This window comes from Pygocentrus nattereri, chromosome 6 (assembly GCF_015220715.1).
Source record: "Pygocentrus nattereri isolate fPygNat1 chromosome 6, fPygNat1.pri, whole genome shotgun sequence".
Taxonomy (NCBI): Eukaryota; Metazoa; Chordata; class Actinopteri; order Characiformes; family Serrasalmidae; genus Pygocentrus; species Pygocentrus nattereri.
The window spans coordinates 29089653-29102669 of NC_051216.1; the positions used below are offsets into that span (position 1 = coordinate 29089653).

The 13017-nt window shown below is 42.0% G+C and overlaps 2 protein-coding genes and 2 non-coding genes across 37 annotated transcripts in view; all 4 read left to right on the top strand.

Moving 5' to 3' along the window:
- The first annotated feature begins 234 nt into the window (after nucleotides 1-234).
- Nucleotides 235-4728, top strand: nifk (nucleolar protein interacting with the FHA domain of MKI67). The gene is made up of 6 exons (XM_017695350.2): nucleotides 235-457; nucleotides 1166-1288; nucleotides 1545-1653; nucleotides 1741-1952; nucleotides 2040-2099; nucleotides 3921-4728. The coding sequence occupies exons 1-6, from the start codon at nucleotides 335-337 to the stop codon at nucleotides 4089-4091; spliced, it is 798 nt and encodes a 265-aa protein (XP_017550839.1). The 5' UTR covers nucleotides 235-334; the 3' UTR covers nucleotides 4092-4728.
- LOC119263649 lies at nucleotides 1341-1469 on the top strand. The gene has a single exon (XR_005130431.1). It is a non-coding gene; the product is annotated as a small nucleolar RNA ACA64 (small nucleolar RNA).
- Nucleotides 2959-3086, top strand: LOC119263650. The gene has a single exon (XR_005130432.1). It is a non-coding gene; the product is annotated as a small nucleolar RNA ACA64 (small nucleolar RNA).
- Nucleotides 4729-10284: 5556 nt separating the features above from the next.
- The window catches only part of clasp1a (cytoplasmic linker associated protein 1a), a 78670-nt gene continuing 75937 nt past the window's right edge, over nucleotides 10285-13017 (top strand). For all 34 annotated transcript variants that reach the window (XM_017695341.2, XM_037539580.1, XM_037539586.1 and 31 more), the window contains exons 1-2: nucleotides 10285-10403; nucleotides 11803-12421. In XM_017695341.2, coding sequence (XP_017550830.1) covers nucleotides 12227-12421 — 195 coding nt within the window. In that variant the 5' untranslated portion in view covers nucleotides 10285-10403; nucleotides 11803-12226. The remainder of the gene's footprint in view (nucleotides 10404-11802; nucleotides 12422-13017) is intronic.

A 13017-nucleotide genomic window follows, 5' to 3' on the forward strand; every position in this document is an offset into this window, starting at 1 on the left:
ACGTTGATTTCAAAATGGGGAGTTTATCTGCTTACTACAGTTTTATTGTTGACTATTTCATTGAATGACCTTCAGAGTCTTGATTGATATGTGGGTATTATTAATGCGAGAACGGCAAATGTGGTGAAATACTGTAAACTCCACTCCAGAAGGAGTCGCTGTACTTCACTGTAGGATTCGTTTGGGGACTTTTATTGTGGAAAGTCACGCATTTCCAGCCATGTGTCACGCTGCGTTTCCTCGGTGGAGAAACGTGGTTCGTCTCGGCAGCTGCGCGGTGTGTCGGTGTCGTTCTTTAGTCATATTACCGCACTGTGTTTGACTTATTTTAACAATGACGGAGGGCAAGAAGTCCTCGAAGTCGAGCCAGAAGCTGCTCGCCCTGAACCCTAGTGAGGACGCCGAGTTCCAGAAGAAAGTGCAGCAAGTGAAGAAGAAGGAAAGCCGTCCCGCCTCGGTGAGTGGAGGTCCACCGCGGAGCGTCCAGGGCTCAGAAGGAGCGATGCGAGCTGCGCTTTATGGGTTTAAAGTGTTAACCTGCTCTGTTTTTGCCATCAAGTACACAAGGCTGAAGTCAGTTTCTTATTCGACAGCTCCTTGTTCGAATTTTCCAGTTCCACCTTAAATGTTGTAGCAGTTACGGTCTGGCGTCTGAGGCCTCAGTGTAATTACTGCGCCATTTTTGTACATGTTGTTTGATGTTCGTTAAGTACTGTCGATATTCAGAATGAGCTCAGAATTGAGTTTACTGTGGTAGCAATCGAAATGTATGTAGAACGTAGAAATTTTGGATGTAACACTAAATCCTGACTCTAGTTTACTTGGTAGTATGGCAAAAATATAACGGTACTTGCTGGCGTTTTCATAATACACAATAGGTATGATATTTGATTTTTTAAATGCTATCAAACTTAAGTACAGTGTTAAACATTTAACATACTGCGGTACACTTAAATCTAGTTTAAAAGGCTTATTTATAGGTTTATAAAGAAGCATGTTGTGATATGATGTTCTTATAGTTCTAATTATGTCTATAATATGTTCAGGTTAAATTATTGTCATATTGCCCAGCCCTAATTGGCAGTACATTTGTCATCTTGGTTGTCTGTGCTTCACACTGTGTTTCTATGTTTTGCATTTCCTTTCTCTCCATGTTTCCTCTCAGACCCTGAAGCCAGGAGTGGTGTATGTGGGCCACCTTCCCCAAACCTTGGCTGAACCGCAGCTCGAAGCTTATTTCTCACAGTTTGGCAAAGTAAACCGGTTAAGACTGTCCAGAAGTAAAAAGGTACTTTTTGCTGTAGCAGTCAGTGTTGTCCTGTAGAGGTTTGGTAAATGGCACAATCTGAAAATTACCTTTAGCATGACCCTTGCTGTGGGTAAGATAATTGTGCCTACAGTGAAGTGGTACATTTAAGCTTATTGCCAACTTGATTTAGCTGTGCAATGAAACCCATGTGCCTACAAGAAGTGTAAATGTTTTGTAGTTGTCTCATGATAAACGGCAGCTTGTTTCTGTGGATTGATTTCTCCTTCATTCACAGACTGGCCGAGGTAAAGGTTATGCCTTTGTGGAATTTGACTGTGATGAGGTAGCCACGATTGTGGCTGAGACCATGAACAACTACCTTATGGGAGAGAGGCTGATCAAATGTGAGTGTGTGTATATATATTTTTTTTTTTATTGTTACAGTTGTGCAGGGAAAATGTGTTGCTAAAATCACTTTTTGATGCGTGTAGGTGAAGTGGTTCCTCCTGAGAAGGTTCATGAAAAGCTCTTTGTTGGTTCTCGGAAGATGTTTTCAAAGCCCAAGCGGCCTGCGGTCACTCGTTATAATAGAGATCATGACCCAGAACAGATGAAGACACTTACTGGAAGGCTTCTACGCAAAGAAAACAAGCTTCGAAAGAGACTGGCAGATAAAGGCATCGACTACGATTTTCCAGGCTTTGTAAGTAGAATTCTGTTGTTTCAAATTATATTCTGAATTGTTCTTTGGGTTTTGGATAAATTAAATAATTCTGCAATCATTTCTCAGGCAGCTCAGGTTCCAGCAAAGAAAGCTCAGCCAAGTGCTGACACATCAGTCTGCAGTGAGGTAAGCTGTTTCAGCATGCAGGTGGTGTTTTGTTTCTCTGTTTCAGCTTGAAAATGCCCTACATTCAGGGTGTAGTCTCCTAGCATCTGATCTCAGAATGTTATTGAAAGTTTTTTTTTTTTTCCTTCTTTTTTCTACAGTCTGGGATTAGTTTGGGGAGAGTTTAGTTTTATTAAAGTCTGTTGTCCTTCTGAAAAGGCAATAATGAAGAAGGGAATCGTCTAGTAAAATCAGTAAGAACGCCCCCTGCTGGAAGCTTACAGACATAAGCAATCTAAACTTCCTCATAGAACTATATAATCAAGTGCATGTCTACATGGGTTGTCTTAGAGACCTGACAGTTCAAACAGTATTTAGTTTACATTACAATACATTTAGCAGACGCTTTTATCCAAAGCGACTTACAAATAGTAAGTAATTTAGTGTTGATACAAAAAGGTTTTACGACAATTTACTTTTCATATACATTTCTGTACAAATATAGTTAAATGAATCCTTGACCCAGTATGAATTCTAAGGCAGCCATACATGAGCTCTCCACATATAAAGTAACTGACTGTAAACAGACTCCGTCACAATTGCACTTCTTGAAATGTACGTTTTTAGAGAATCTTTAATGTATTTGCGTTTATAGTCTATTTTAAAGATATTTCTGAGTAATGTTACACAAGCCCCTGTGTGTTTGGTGAAGCCACCTACGCATGATGACACTGGTACTTGTGAAGTCTACTGCCCAACCTGAAAAAAGAATCTACCAGAAACACTGCAGGCTCGTCAAAAAAGTTGTAGAGATTTGTACATCATTGGAATGGCAGCAGCTGCTGAGATGTGGGAGATGCGGAATAACACATTTCTAGGCACAGTCTGAAAATTACTCCAGTTGTTCATGTTTTCTGGAGTAAGATAACTGTGCCAACATAAAATTGGTACATTTAAGCTTATTGTCAGCAAATGTAGCTGCACAGTGAAACCCATGTGCCAACATGCCAGTGAAATTAAAGACCTACTCATGAATCAGTGCAGAGTTCCCATTGATTAAGTCTTTAGTAATTTAAGCTCATAAAATAATAATGTAGTAAATTATTTTCTGTTTTAGAGGTATAAAATATTAAGCTGATGGTTTAAGACCAGGTTGGAAAGTCATTGTGTATATTGAAGGGGAGTCCTTTGGAGTTTAAAACAAAAATTGTGTAATGGTTACAATGTAAACAGAATCATTAAGTGGTATGATATGAAATATTCTATCATAGAGAAATTTGCCATGTCAGAATTCTTCAGTGGTGGTGATAGGAATCAGCCAGCTGAAGAGTTCAATGCCTCCAAATGTTCCCTCACAGAAAGTTACTACATGAAACGGTTATAAATTTGCTACCTGATGCCTGAGTTTTTACCGTACTTTTTCAAAATCCTATAAACTCATGGTAGAGAAGTGTGTATTTCTGGGTAGTAAATAAATGGTTTTGTTTGCTTTGCATACATCATGAACTCCTGGTTCTTCTCATCACCACTGCAAAGAAATCAGCCAGAAATTAGTACGGTTTTATACAATAAACCATTTCATGCCAAACCACTTTAAATCATTTTCATCTTGGTGACTGAATTCTGCAGAATGAGTGAAATTGCCCCTAAAGTAATTCAGAATAGTTTGCTAGCCAATGGTGGTCCTGTGTTTCAGAAAAAGTAAACATTAAAACATGTGTTTGAGTTAGTGTGCTCTCATGGTGAAAATTGTTGTATTAATTTTCCTGTTTTGAGGTCATAAAGATATTTACAAATATTGACTAGACCAGTGCTGTCTAATGATTCAGCTGTGGTTTGTAGGACACCACACCTGTGTGCACCCCTTCAGTCCTGGAGAAGAGACGGTCAATGAAAGTAGATGACGATGATGATGAGGTTATCATCAAAATGCAGCCTATATCAGACAACAGTGAAGACGATGAAGATTGTGAAGACACTGTGGAGGAGAAAGAATCGGAGGATGAAGAATAACAGCCAGAAAAATACAAAGGATCACATGGTGTGAAGGCTTGAACCTCCTGAGCTACAGAGTCTTGATTTTGTATATAGAACTTTCTCAGTTCATCGGGCAGATGTACAGGAGAGAAACACACGGCTGATGGCCTCGTTGTTCTAACCTGAGGAACTGTTTCAGCATTTGTGTTTAATTGAAACATTTTTATGTGGATGTTTTATCTGTGGCCATGTCTTGACTGTGGTTTAGCATGTCAGTTGCTTTGTTAAAGCAGACAAGCAGACTTTGAACATGTCAGATTAACCATAGAACCATACAGAAAACTGTACGTACCACCTGTTTAAAAGGGGGTGTTTTTTTTTTTGTTTTGTTTTCTCCCCCCTTCCCCTGAAGCGGTGTTGATGCTTTACAGCAGAGGAAAGTGTGGAGCAAACACCAGTGCTACACAACAGTACCTGCTAGAAAACAGAAGAAATAAGTTGTGGCTGGGTGTCGGATGGGTAATATATGATGTGATAAATTGTCATATGCTTTCCTGAGCATATCATGGATAGCTTCAGGTTGTTGCACATAACCACATGGAACAACCATCATAAAGCATAATGTATATTGGTTTCAATATGTGGACAAATAAAGAAAACTCTTGTACCTAAAGCTGAAATATTCAAGTTTTGGGGGTTTGGAGACCCCTCTCTTGGAAACACGTAACTACATGCCATTTGTGGAGTAACATTTTTGTAATATTGGTTGGTTGTAGCTCTGACCCTGTCTGAGTCTGGGAACCTGAGTGTGTTGGGTGTTTTGTCAGAACTTTAAGGATGTGTATTATCTACTGTTGTGAAGGCATCTTCAACAGTATAGTGTTGGTTTTGTATTTGAGACCTGAACACTGGGCCAGCCTTTTTTTGAGCCTGAACGTCTGACGTTAATACATAAAGACAGACATGTGACTGTCCAAAAATCTAAATCGATCCAACACCGCTGACATTTCAGGATGACTGGCATCAGCGAGCATGTTATGGTTTTTCCCTCCTGACTCAGTATGTACACTCAAACAGAAAATAGTACGCAGTGCAGCTTTAATTATATCCCCACGTTATTTTGATAGAAATTTTAAATGTTATGTATGATTTGCCCACCCTTAGTCGTGACTTTCTGTAGCCCTGTGCTGCTGTGTGTATGAATGCACTTTAACAATGTGGGAAAATGTCTTCAGTTTGGGCTTCAGTAAGAAGAAAAAATAAAGGTGAGGAAAAGACATCCCTAGTAACCAGGGTTGGGATGGCTACTGAAAAATTAGTGGTGGCTACTTTGTAGCTACTTTCTCCAAATGTGTAGCTAGCTACAAGTAGTGGTTGACAAAGTTTGATTGTTGGTTACACTTTTTGGTGATCTTGCATATTTGCAGCTTTTAAATTGTTTTTCTGGCACAGGATTAATCATTCCAGGTTTTTTCTAACAAAAATAACTGAATACAAACCAGAGAATTTTGTGCAGAACATTGTCAACTGTTGAAATAAAGCTGCTCCAATTTAAACATTTCAGTAAGATACACTGGTGATGACTTTACGTCCGCCTCCTTGTTTCTACACTCAGTGTCCATTTTATCAGCTCCACTTACTACACAGGTGCACTTTGTAGTTCTACAGTTACAGACTATAGTCCATCTGTTTCTCTGATACTTTTACCCTTTTACTCTGGTAATCAGTGCTCAGGACCCCCATGGAGAGCAGGTACTATTTGGGTGGTGGGTCATTCTCAGCACTGCAGTAACACTGACGTGGTGGTGGCGTGTTAGTTTGTGTTGCACTAGTCTGAGTGGATCAGACACAGCGGTGCTGCTGGAGTTTTAAACACCTCACTGTCACTGCTGGACTGAGAATAGTCCACCAACCAAAAATATCCAGCCAACAGCGTCCTGTGACCACTGATGAAGGTCTAGAGGATGATTAGCTCACACTGTACAGCAAGAGATGAGATGTCATCTCTCTCTTTACATCTACAGGGTGAACAGACAGGTGTGTCTCATAGAGTGGACAGTGAGTGGACACAGTGTTTAAAAATGACCGTAGAAACGAGGTGGTCATAACGTTATGTCTGATTGGTGTAAATACAGACATGCACATTCAGTCTTTATTAAACTTCAACACTTTAGCCTCAGAATCCTCACCAGTGACTCTGACTCTGAGGTGAGAATCAGGCCTGAGTCATCTCTCCACAGCAGAACTAGGTTTCTAGATAAAATAATGATCCTCTTTTGCTGTTAAATCGTTATAAACACAGTTTACACAGTAACTGGTCTTAAAAACCGCTAATTCACCGAGTTTAAACGCTGAAGACTGACGCGCAGACTGCTGGTCACAACAGCTCAGAGAACGAAGAGAATCGATAACTTGGAGATGAACGGATTCACATAATTTACTTTTATAAATCACTGGTTTCCTGATGCGTTTAATCTGCAGCAACTCGAGAAAATGAAGTCAGCTTCTCATTCACATTCTCCCGCTCCACCTTAAAGGCCGCAGCAGGACAACCTGGCGCCTAAGGCACCATTTAAGGTGGAACGGGACAATTCGGATGAGAAGCGACTTCAACCTCGTAAAAAATCAAACATTGAGCGACATTTTACAAGAATCCCGCGGAGAGGATTCCTGAGATGTGAGAAAAGCGGCTACAGCTGAGCGGAAGGTGAAAGCAGAGCAAAGTGAGTTCGGGTTTGTGTGGCTCGTCTCAGCTCCGCTCACAGTGAGACACACTTACAGCCAGGAGGCTGCGACGGGCGGAGAAGTGGCTCCCAGGGAGGCTTCATTAGTGCTGGAAGGACAAAACGGCTTCTCTTAACATTTCGGTTGCGACCCCTGAGTTAAGCCTACTTAGCTAGGGGTGGTCAGGTGTGCTCGAGCTGTCCGCGGCTCAGTCATTACTGCACAGTCGCCGCCAGCCCAGTGAACGACCGCGGTCTGTGGTCCACTTCGCGCGGATTGACTGAAGCCTGAAGCGGAGATTTTCTCCATAGCCGCGCGGGCGCTGCAGCTGCTAGCCACATTTCAGACAGCTGTAGCGGCTGCAGCTACTAGGTACTGATATTTGTAGTAGCGCGCTACTTCGCTGCTCCCCGTCCCGGCTAGTAACAAGGTTTTGGCACAGCTGAAAAAATGGACTGCAAGGAGAACAGGCTGTAAAACAGGCTTGTCAAAGTCAAGCGAGGTGTTTCACAAAGCGGGATTCCTCAGACTGATAAGTCTGTGCAGTAGGAGATCTTAAGAACACTCCTCGGGGACAATACTCACACTTTAGATTAAGTGATCCAGTTTACTGAGAAACCCCTTCCAGTTTTGTGGACCCCCGGTCTCAGCACTGTGTGAATACAACACAGTGATGACCCACCCGCAGGTTAGTGAGTAAGCATACAGAGGGGCTTTCCACACGTGAGGCTGCTCTTCATTATACTTTCATTTCATTTCTTAAACATCTAACAATTAACCCTCCTATTATGTTACGGGTCAAATTGACCCGTTTCAAGGTTTGAAGATCTAGGAAAAATAGTTAAAAGTATTTTTTCAGCATCAAACTTCTTCTGCTTGCCTTAAATTGTGTAATCAACATATAATATGAAAATGGTTCATCTCACATATTTGTAACCACCCCCTGCATGTTTATATCACATAGATACTGTTCGGGTCAATATGACCCAGCAGTCAAACTGGAGGTAATAGGGTGTCAAAAATGTCAGAGTATTTCTTTCTTTGCAACTGTGAGACATATTTCACCCCAATCACACACACACACACACACACACACACACACACACACACACACACACACACACACACAGAGGTGCAGATGTTATGACTTTTACCTTATAGAAACCATTTATGTTCTCGTGGGTAAACTATACCCACATTCAGTGGACACTAAACAGGGGAGGGGCAAAATATAAAATCCTCTGCATGGGAGTACACCCAACATTACACTCTGTCAAGCAGACCAGACCTTTACAAAATGAGCAGCTGAAGCAAAAGGATGACAGTCCAGGAGGCTCTGGAAGTCATCATTGATCATGACAGTGAAACAGAGGAGGATGTGTCTGAAGACGATGACTATCTTTCGCTAAATTCTGATTCTGATGATTCTGATTTTGAACCAGATGAGGGAATTGTTATTCCTATTCCTCCAAGCAAGACATTCGTGTCAAAAAATGGTGAAATACAGTGGTCTTCATCCACAAATGTGCGTCAGGCAAAACTGTCTGCAGAAAACATAATAAAGACAGTGCCAGGGCCCACTAGGATGGCACTGAGTTGTGTGACTGACATCAAGTCAGCCTTTGAGCTGGTCATGCCAGATTCAATACAAAAAAAATCATTCTGGAAATGGCAAATCTAGAAGGGAGGCGTGTTTTGGGGGAGAAGTGGAAGGAGGGGGTCTATAAGTCGAAGGATGAATTGACAGCCGGTCTGTGGGATGCAGAGACAGGCAGGGCTATATTTTGAGCCACAATGTCTATGGAGACTTTTCATATTTTCTCCAGAGTAATTCGATTTGATAATCGAGAGACAAGGGCTGATAGACCAGAGAGACAAGCTGGCAGCTATTAGGACAGTGTGGGACAAGTGGGTAGAGCAACGTCCACTACTCTACAACCCAAGCCCTAATATCACAGTGGATGAAAGGCTGGTGCCAGGTCTGCAGGCCATCTGACGATGTCAAGACAAACATGACCTGTGTGAAATGTGCAAAATTCATTTGCACAAAGCACAGTGTGATGACATGTCACTCGTGTGCTGTGTAGATAGTAGTACATTTCTGGTTCATAGTGCATGCATGTAAAACTATTGTGTTTTTTATGTTGGCATTTCAAAAGTAATAAAGTAGTGAAACATTAAAAAAAGTTTGAACATGCATTTTTTAAAATGAAAAACGAGTGAATTATCCTAATTGAACCATTACCTGTTACAGGTAAAGAACACCATTGCACTAAATATTGGTAGAATAATTAGTAATGGAGTTAGTAATTAAATATTCACACTGCTTGTTAGGATTTTTTTGGTTTCAGACATCTTTTGGGTAATTAAACATGTACCGGGTCAAATTGACCCGGGAACACCATGGCTGTTCCTGACAAATGAACATAACAGGAGGGTTAATACACGTTGAATTAACGCGAAGTTCAGGTTGCTCAGTAATAAAAGCCCTGGCTAGTGAGGTTGATGTTTGGGTCTGGAGGACTCAACGTGACCGTGTCGTGTGGCCTTGATCGTCGTGGATGGTTAATAATAATCTGAGGTGATTTTAGAAACAAAGGCTAGTGTTGCACTTCTTAAAGTGACCACAAGGAGGTGGTGTGGGGTACCTACTGTCTGGGCTGTTTGACTGGAACTCCCAAGACTATTGAAGGGAAATTCCACCAAGTTTTAGAATTTGGGCATAATTAAGTTGTTCAGACGTGATCGTGGTCATTCGGGGTGGCGCAATGTAAAATAATACAGAAACGTACCGACTCAGAAAGGTTCACAGTCGAAATGTAGCTGTTACAATTACGCTGCCTGATGTTTGACACCTTGTTTGCGCTGTAGTTTGTGCGCTGTAGTTTGTGCGTTGTCGTTTATGCGCTGTATTTTGTGCGCTGTCAGTTGTGCGCTGTAGTTTGTGCGCTGTCGTTTGTGCGTTGTCGTTTATGCGCTGTATTTTGTGCGCTGTCAGTTGTGCGCTGTAGTTTGTGCGCTATAGTTTATGCGCTGTAGTTTATGCGCTGTAGTTTGTGTGCTGTAGTTTGTGTGTTGTAGTTTATGCACTGTAGTTTGTGTGCTGTAGTTTGTGTGCTGTAGTTTGTGCGTTGTCGTTTATGCGCTGTCAGTTGTGCGCTGTCAGTTGTGCGCTGTAGTTTGTGCACTGTAGTTTGTGTGCTGTAGTTTGTGTGTTGTAGTTTATGCACTGTAGTTTGTGTGCTGTAGTTTATGCGCTGTAGTTTGTGCGCTGTAGTTTGTGCTGTAGTTTGTGCGCTATAGTTTATGCGCTGTAGTTTATGCGCTGTAGTTTGTGCGCTATAGTTTATGCGCTGTAGTTTATGCACTGTAGTTTGTGTGCTGTAGTTTGTGTGTTGTAGTTTGTGCGCTGTAGTTGTAGTGGTGTTTATAAAGTTATGGGTTATGAAGTTTGATTATTCCGTTCAGCGCTCAGGAGCGTGCTGTAATCTTTGGCGCATGCGCACACGCAGAGCCCGTCATTGTCCACACAGCGCTGAGAGCGGAGCGGCTCCTCCATGCTGCTCTTGTCTTTCTGTGTCCGAAACCTGTTCAGTTTTCCTTCTTAAACGCTCAGATCTGCAGGTGAGACAACACGCTGTGATTTTCCGACGGCCTCGTGACATGTACGCGTTCAGCGAAAGTGTATTCGAGCTCGTCAGTGAGCTGCCGCTGTGCTGTGTGTGAGCTAACGCTAGCGGGGTTAGCTTTGGGAATAATCAATGAAAACGCCAGTGAGCTGCTGTCAGGTTTGGCTTCAGACCCATATTCATAAAACAACCCTAACGTCGCTGTCGACGTTGTTCTTGTTACTGAGGATGTTATTAACCGTGAACTGTGTTTTATATATGAGTTATATCCATCGGGTTTGGCACAATAGCGTAATAAGTGTTGTAGTGAGGCTCTTAGCCGCTGGCTAACGCTAACAGGACGGTGACAAGACGCACCAGGACACAATGCAGAGACCGCTGTTAGCCTTCTAACGTTCATTTCATGGTTGATGAACAAGCTCAGCTCATGTTTTACTACTCGCCCTTTAGTTAGGTGTCTTCGTTTTGTGCTCTAATCTTTTTCACAGGTCCATTGGTTTAGTTGACTTTTTGTTCTTTCGCTTCATTGTGTTTGTGTTTCCCTGCTTGTTAAAGCTTCTAGACAGTCGAATAGACTTACAGCACAACGAAAACATGGTCAGACGACCAGGTAACAACACTATACATATCATTTAAGCAGGTAAAACCGAATCTAACCGGAAAAAATGGATTTTAGGGTCTGTAATGTGTCAGCACAGAGGTTCAGTTTAAATGACGGCAGGTTAACGCTGCCCTTCTGGATCAGTTTATTTGTATTGTGTGTTTTTAGCCGTAGGTCAACAAATCATTTACTTAGTAGTCAGCTCTATTCGCAGCACCATTCACTGGTTTTTGATGTCGTTAGATTAACGTTAATGCATAAACCGCAGCGGATAATCTCTGCCACTCATGTCTGAAGTCCAGTTTTATGTGATGACCGTGGAGGTGTGGTAGCCTGTGTTAATTTCTGTTTTGCTTGTTAGCTGAGATGTCTTGGCTGTCTCTTTCAATCAAAGTAACAGCTGTTTTGGAAGTGTGGAAGTGGGCCTTAGAGGGTGTGTGGCAGAGATCAGAAGATTAAAATCTGTAAAACTACAATTCAAATGCCATTCTATTCGAGGAGGTGTGCACATTTTAATAAAGACTGCATTCTGTCAGTGATTTTAAGTGAAATTGTCCTTATTTTCCTCCCAATAGTTCCACACAGCAGCAGTGCAAAAGCTGCTATGTGATATTATATTTGAAATATCAAAAGTCATATTATGTATGAAATTAATCATTAATGAGCACAGGCTTGAAGTGACATAGCATAGCCAAACGCAGTGCACACAACTGTATGTCACTCTCTTAGCAAACAGCATGTGTATTAAACTCCACTGACGAGGTAACCTTTCTTTCCGTTCTGTTGATCATAGGCAGTACAACAGCAGAGGACTACTGAATTATGAAGCAGTGTTCCAGCGGACCCTCCCTCTCAAGCTCTAGTTGCCACACTCAATGCTGCTCCCAGGCTTGTCGGTTTTGCTGTTGGTAGCTCTTTGGCTGGGTCTCTCAGAAAGAAGAAAAGGAGAGTTCACAATTCATATCAGCTGTTGTCTGGGCACATATGGTGCATTGCTGCCATTCCCAAGCCTGCATCCCCAAGGCTCAGCCTCTTGCTAGCCTGCGGTGCACATAGGACCTGGCCTCAAATTGGATATTAATACATTTAGTGGGTTTTTTTTTTTTTTGTGTTTGTTTGTTTGGTGTTTGAGGAAGGCGTGGCGTCAGGCAGTAAAGGTCTTTTAGTTTAGTTTTTCACCCCACTGCCTCTGAGGTGGTGGTAGAACAACATACGCCATGGAGCCCAATATGGAGTACTGTTTGGCACAAGTGCTGCAGAAGGATGTGGGCCGAAGGCTGCAGGTGGGTCAGGAGCTCATCGACTACATCAGTGATGGAGACAAGTCCCATGATCTGGAGCAGGACCAGACCGCACTAGATAAAATGGTGGATGGCCTTGCCACCTCCTGGGTCAACTCCAGCAACTTCAAGGTAAGAACACTGTTTATTAAACTCCAGGCTATGGCCTGCAGATAAGCGTTCTGTTTCAGGATTTACAATTATTTTGTTAGGAGGTTGTTTACTGGGCTGAGTTACTTTTGCCAGTAAAGACAATCCAAGAATCGATCCTGCAAGTGCATTCACCTCAGATGGCGCTGGATTTTTGAGGACGCTGTGAATTTGCGCTCATTCGTGTTGACAGGTTCCATGATCAGTCACAAAGCAAGAGCCATCATTGTGTCAGTAACAGTTTAGGGTGGCTTTAGGCTCAGTGATTCATTTATTTTTAATTATCTATTGTTCTTTTTTGCAAGGACTCAGTTTACCTTGCAGGTTTGTCCTTTCAGGATATTTTTGTAAAATAGTAGATAAGCATGTACATGTATTAGAATACAAGGTAATATTTAAGACTGTGGTAGTTTTTATGCTTGAGTGCTAGAATCCATTCTCAGTATGTCTCTTAGCTGAGTGGTCCCTTAGTGCGAAGTCATACTGGCCACAGCATGGTGTTCTAATGTCTGCTGTAATTAATGGAGCTATTGTCTGGGAATTGTGCCAGAATTCGTCTTAGAAACAATGTCAGGGCA

Coding starts and splice junctions, on each gene's coding strand:
- nifk (XM_017695350.2), top strand. CDS start 335: ATGACGGAGGGCAAGAAGTCCTCGAAGTCGAGCCAGAAGCTGCTCGCC. Junction 1,654..1,740: donor GGGAGAGAGGCTGATCAAAT/GTGAGTGTGTGT, acceptor TGATGCGTGTAG/GTGAAGTGGTTCCTCCTGAG. Junction 2,100..3,920: donor ACACATCAGTCTGCAGTGAG/GTAAGCTGTTTC, acceptor TGTGGTTTGTAG/GACACCACACCTGTGTGCAC.